General features: G+C 49.1%; 1 protein-coding gene across 1 annotated transcript; it reads right to left on the bottom strand.

Annotated features, from left to right (window-relative positions):
• Positions 1-5,017: 5,017 nt before the first annotated feature.
• LOC126650027 (inositol 1,4,5-trisphosphate receptor-interacting protein-like 1) lies at positions 5,018-6,167 on the bottom strand. Its single transcript, XM_050334474.1, has 2 exons — positions 5,736-6,167; positions 5,018-5,605 (listed from the first exon to the last, which is right to left on the bottom strand). Exons 1-2 carry the CDS (start codon positions 6,165-6,167, stop codon positions 5,018-5,020), a joined length of 1,020 nt encoding a protein of 339 aa, XP_050190431.1.
• Positions 6,168-6,454: the final 287 nt, after the last annotated feature.

Raw genomic sequence — 6,454 nt, 5'->3', positions numbered from 1 at the left:
ATGGACTTGCTGCCACTGGCCAAGGCTGAGCCCATCAGGAGCAACAGGAACAGCTCTGGGATAACAGATTTAGGGACAGAAGGACTCACAGGAGAGGTCCATCCAGGGCTGTCTCCCATGGGAGGGACCCCACGGGAGCAGGGAAGGATCCAACTCCTCTCCCTGAGCAGTGACAGAAACAACAACTGACTGTAACCCCCATTGCCGTCCCCCTGCACTGCTGGGGGGAGGAGGGAGAACGTAGAAGGATGGATGTGGGGAAGTTGTTTTTCAGACTGTTTTATTTCTCACTCTTTGGCTTTTCTCCTGTCAGTAATAAATTTAAGTACTATCCCTACTTTGAGTCTGGTTTGCCCTTTAGGAAGCGACTTTCTCCCCACCCTTATCTCTACTCAGGAATCCTCAGCTGGTTTTTTTCTCTCCTCTGTGGAGTTGCAGAGGGAGGGGGAGGTAGCAGATTTTAGTGGGTTGCTTGAAATCCAGCCAGGGTCAACCCACTAAACCAACCCATGTGCTTGAGGCCCTTTTGTGATGTCACAGCCTACCCTCTCCCTTCCAGAATAACCCTTGGCAATCAAAGAACCAATACCCCACAAGGTCAGAATGCAGCCCCACCCATGTACCCCTTGATGATGTCCCAGCCCATCCTCTCCATTCTGGAATAGCCCCTGGAAACCAAAGAACCAACGCCCCACACCCCCACAGTGCAGCCCCACCCATCTGCCATGGGACTCTTTGTGAAGTCACGGCCTTTCCTCCAGGAAAGAAAGCCTGTAACCTTTGGGTTTCAGGTGCAGTTGGTGGGGCACCCTGGGCACTCCATGGGCAGCAAGAGCTTTCTGTCCTGCCACCTTTTGTCTGGCAGGAATCTTTGTCCAGATTCAAATTTGGCAGTCGGACTGACAGTTCCAGCACAGGGCTCCTGCAAGCAAACGACAGCCCTGCCCTCCAGGAAAGAAACCCCTTACCTTCAGTCTCTTTTCCTCTTCCTTCAATACAACCTGCAGGGCAGCTTTCTGCCATCTCTTCTCTGGGGAATTGTGAAGATAGACCCGCTCCCATGTTTAACACCTCAGGCAAAACCACCCTGTTAACACCTTTCCCAACCTTCCCCAGCCTTTCCCAAAGCCGAGATGGGGAAAGAACAAGTGCCCTTGTCCTGGCTGTGCTGCTGTGCTGAGAGTCTCTTCCCTCCAGCTCTGCACACAGGCACTGCCCCTGCAGCTCCAGAGAAGGGCTGAAGAAGCATCTTCAACACAGAAATCAGGGCAGGTGTATCAGGGATTGTTGATATGTTTTTCTTTGTGTTTGGCACAACCCCCTACAAAAGTTTTGTTCTTTGCCTGCGCCACGTTCACTGATAAACGGGAGCTTCGTCCTTGGAGAGAGAGTATCTTGTATAAACTGTTTTAATTGGTGCTCTGTGATTGGCTGGTTGTCTGTAGACGACATTTGAAGGAGAAACCGAAGAGAAGAGGATGAAGTAAAGCCCCCAGACTCAAATAGATCAGACTCCCTGAGTGAAACAGCACAAGTGCATCCTTCGAACTCACCTTGCTCAACACCTTTATCTGCAAAGATAGAAAACCTGACATTTTAAAATTCTGCAGAGTTGGGGTTTGCCTCTAGTACTGTTTACTCCCAGGAAGGACTTTCTTGCCCTCACTAACAAGCTTTTCAAGAAATCCCTAGAGGACGACCAAGAACTTCATAAACTCATGACTTCTTTGAAGAACAGTTGTCCTGGGTTGATGAAAACATTTCTGAGAATTCAAAATTACCATTTTGGTTATGCATTTATGTTAAAGGGGGTGCTTTTGTAGAAGTCTTTTTAGAAGACTAAGTCCGTGGATTAATTCTTTTCAATGGCTCTTGTCCAGTGTTCTTCCTCTTCATCTTCCATTTCAAGTAGGATGAAACCAAGGAGAGACTGGAATGAACTAAGAGCATGAATACATGAGAGGAGAGTAAAAATACACGGGAAAAAAGAGGAAAGCCTTCTCAGAGCCACCTAAAACCTATATTTAAAAAATGTCTAGTTGTTCCTTCTTTGGTTTTTTTTGTTTTTCTTTTTTTTTTTTTTTGAACTTATGGATAACTACCAAGAAATTACAATAAATGGCATCACCGGGAGATGCACCAACCCTCTCCAAAACTTGCCTAAAATTGGACTGATTTGTTCCAACAGCAGAAAATTCCTGCCCTTGTGTCACTGAACACTGCCTTGTATTTGGTCAATGAAGAAGAAGTTGAACCATTCTTCAACTCAAATTCAAATGTCCCCATCTTGGTTTGGCCAATCCAGCAATAGGCTGTGGAGAAGCAAGGTTTGTGCCTGCATCTTGGTGCTCCTGGGGGCAGAATCTCAAGTGTCTATGCTCTACATCCTACCCTGCCAAGTGACCCTTGGCCACACATCATGTTTTGGAGGCTTTCAAGGCCTACCTGTGCACTTTCATTTCATCACTCAAATGCTGGTTTCTTTTGAATTCTTCAAATCTAGCTTGAAAGGTGCAAGTGTTGGAGCTACTGGAACACCCCTGACAGTTGGAAAAGGTTGTTTGGACTACTCTTGGAGTCGAGGTTCAGCTAGGAGAAAGCAATAAAGTTTCCAACTGAATCAGTCAGCCCTGTCCACAGCTGAGAAATACACAATCCCTTCTGGACCTGTGTCATGCATGTTGTAAGAAGCATTTTTACCAGTGCTGAGCAGTGTGGCAACCAAAGCCAACACGGTTTTTAGGGATAGGGAATGCATTTTAGAAAATGCTTTCAAGACGCAGCAGTAAATTCCGAGATTTTCCACAGCAAATCCTCACAGGCACACAGCCCTCCACCCAGAAGTGTCCCATACCAGGTCCATCTGCTTTCCCCCTGCCTGGAACTGCACAGTCTCCGCATCAGAAACCTCTCCCCAACCAGAAAGGCAGCCAAGGAACATGTTTCTCTTCTTTCATAGACGCATCCTTGGCCCATTCAAGATGTCTTTTTGCTTTTGCTCTGCTGGACTCTGAATCTGTTCTACTGCTGCTTTCTTTCTCCAGAGGATTTTTAGTGGGGTTTTCAGCAACCTTCTGCACTGCAGGAATTACAAGTCCAAAAGAACAAAAAAAACAAGATGTCATCCTAAATCCAAAGCGTATCAATTTTTTGGGGTGATAATTAATAACCCTGGGATGAAAGATCTTCCTGTATGTGGTGGGTTGCCCTGGGCTGGCTGACCAGCATCCTGCTGCTCTCTCACTCCTCCACCTCAACAGGGGGGTGAGGAAGAAAAGAATTCATGGCTTGAGACAAGGACAGGAAGATTCCTTGCCAATTCATCGTGGAGATGCTGCAGGCTCTAAACAGTCAGGAAAACTAGCCCTAGCCACACACACTGGGATTCCTGAATTTAGGGTGGAACCTGAGCTCAGCTCCTTGACTTTTTTGACTGTTCAATTCCACAGGGTGTCTGCCAGTTCTCCTAAGAACTCTTTCCTTTGTCATTTCCAAAAGGAGCAGCTTCACAGGTCCCTGGGGGCTTCATTCTCCAAGAGCCACACAAGAAGGAGAAAAGGCTGTGTCTTCAAAGCCCTCTGCCAATCACCTCTCTTAGACCAAACAATCCCAGAAGTTTATTCCTCCTGCCTCAAAAAAGACACGTTGGGATTTGCCCAACTCCCACTGCTGGGTCCAGGCAAGAGCAATCTTCCAGCCTTTCCTCTAAGAAAAGACAAGTCAGGAAGAGCGCAGTGTCATGGCACTGGGGAGACAGGAGAGAGGACCTTGCAGAGCAAATAAAACTGGCTGTAGAAGCAAAGAAAATTCAGCTCCCAACAAGATCAAACTAATTCCACTGACAGGGGAAAACATTTGGCATCTTCCAGGACGAGGGGGTCTCACCACAGGCAAATAGGTGCTTTCTGGGGAACACAGTCAATCGAGGATCATTAGACAAGAAGTGGAAAAGGTCAGCAGAATCAAAGGCCGTGCATCTGGAACTGCAGACCAGTTGTCTCCAATCAGTGTTTCAGTAGTCCTGCAACAGCCACCAGATTGGGTGTAGACCCACAGGGATGCTACCATAACATTGCTGGGAAGTCGAATGGAACTCCAGACACAGAACTACTTGTTTTGTCTTGGAATTTTACAAAATGCTTCACAAGCCCTGTTCTCTGAGAGATGCCGTTACGGACGTGCCGCTTTTCTAAGCTGCTTTCCATCAACCCATCTCCTCTGTCCTGCCTCTTCTGTTATGTCTGATCTGTTTGAACAGCCTCCATGGAAAGATGTATTGAACCAAACTAAAGGTAAAGCCTTTTTTTAGATAGAAGTAAACTCTTCCAGTTAGTTCCCCGCAGATCTATTTGACCATGTTCTAGAAACTATCACATCAGATGTTGTGGTACTTGGTCAGAAGGGACCATTTTCATGAAACTGCTAAGACAGCCTTTACTATTCAGTGACCATCTCTGAAGAAGGAGTGAAAAGGGACACATTTTAATACAATAATTCAAAAAATTCAAGCTTCAGCTACTCTACCAGTATTTATAGAGCTCTTTCTCTTCCAAGCAAATGCCAGCAACTTTTGTTGAAGTGTTTGATTGTGAAAAATTCTATAGGACCACTTGCAAGAACCACTTCAAAACTTGTTTTCCATGTCAAGAAGAGTTGGTTTATTTAATATTTATTTATATTTAATAATTCTATGCTTCTATGGTTCTACTCTTCTATTCTCCTACTCTGCTATGCTTCTATGGTTCTATTCTTCTCTACCTCTATCCCATCTATTCTTCTAGGGTTCTGTGGTCCTATGAGTCTACTCTTCTGTGTCTCTACGCTTCTACTCTTCTATTCTATTCCCCTACCCCTCTGTTCCCCTCCCCTTCTATCTTTCTCTACTTCTACACTTCTACACTTCTATGCTTCCTGGTTCAGCTGGGCCGGCAGAGATTGCCCGAGCTCTGGTTGTGCTGAGCTCCTTGTGAACCGTGTCCTCAGCCTCTGATGCTGCTCTCCAGCCCCACTGTGCTGCCTACTCGAGGCACACGTAGGCGCCTGAGCTCCCCTGCTCCACTGCAAACACCATCTCCGTGGTGATCTGCCTGCCTGGCATGCCTGTCAGCTGGAACCTGCAGGACCGGCAGGAGGGCAGCACCGTGAGCTGGCAGTGCTGCGAGGCAGGCAAAAGCAGCCAGGCTGATGCCACCAACGTTTGCAGCCAGTGGGCGACTTTCTCCACATCCAGGTAGTTGCCTGTGCACAGGATGTCCCGCAGGTTCAAGCTGCGATCCTTGCCAGTGGGGTGGAGCAAACAGGACATATCCCCCAGCAGCTGCTTCCTCCAGCACGTGCACTCCAGCAGCACACGGATGCGGGAGTGACTTGCTGGCAGCTGCTCCGTGGTGCCCAGGAAGAAGAAGTGCCCATAGGGTGGTCGCAGGATCACCAGCAGGCAGTAGTTGATGCTGTTCTGGTCGATGCTCCAGGCTTCGGAAGGGCTGTCTGTCCCTGGAGATGCCTGCAGCTCCGGCGTGAAGTTGGTCTTGGAAAGCGCTCGGCAGACATCCAGGAGTTCCCCCACCAGCTCCTTCAGGAGCTTGCACTTGCTGGGCAGGTTTGGCTATGGAATCAATGAACATTTGGGGTTGGAAGGGGACCTTTCAAAGCCATCTAGTCTGACCTAATCCTCCCACAAGGAGCAGGAAAATTCTCCACTAGATCAGGTTGCTCACAGCCCTGTCCAGCCTTACCTTAACTGGGTCCACTGGTGAGGGGGTTGGCACAGCCAAGGAGCTGACACTGGCAGAGGCACACTGCCTTCTCCTGGACAGCCAGTGGAGTTTCTTCTGCTGCTCCTTGCCTTGATTCTGGGGGCTGCATCTCTCCTGCTCCCTGCAGCTGGCAGAGGCACGCTTCCTTCTCCTGGCTAGCCAGCAGCGCCAAGCGAGCAGCACCACTTCTGCTGCTGCAGGACCCCAAACCAGCCAATGCTGCTGCAGGCAAGAAGGAAGCAGGCCTTCCACCGTGCCCGTGCTCCCCTCAACCTCCTCCAGCATCTGAGTCATCTTATTTCGCAGCAATTCCTCATGCTTCAGCATCTCTTTCTCCGTCTTCACGTCATGGCAAAAAATTGTGGGCCCCATGGCCAGCAGAGCCAGGACGAACGCGAGTCTCAAAGACATGGCCTGGTGGGATGAAAAGGGGCTCAGCAGGTCTGGCTGGGAGGGAGTGGGGGCTTGGAGGCATCTGGCATGTCCCCAAAGCCTCTCTGGCCACGTGGAACCACTTAGGAGAGCCCTAAGCCCCTCCTCCCCCAGCCCAAGGATATTCCAGTGCCCTGCCCTCAGGCCTTTGAGTCTTGCTCTGCCTTAGAAACCACCTGGCCACCTGTCCTGCCCCATCCAGCCCAGCATTCCCCCTGCATGTGCACTCACTGGTCACCAGAATCCCACTGGCATGGAGCTGGGGC

This window comes from Myiozetetes cayanensis, unplaced genomic scaffold (genome assembly GCF_022539395.1).
Source record: "Myiozetetes cayanensis isolate MyiCay16 unplaced genomic scaffold, myiCay2020 scf54, whole genome shotgun sequence".
NCBI classification, from domain to species: Eukaryota; Metazoa; Chordata; class Aves; order Passeriformes; family Tyrannidae; genus Myiozetetes; species Myiozetetes cayanensis.
Note: the sequence above shows the minus strand (reverse complement) of the source record. Positions and strands in the feature narration are given on the sequence as shown.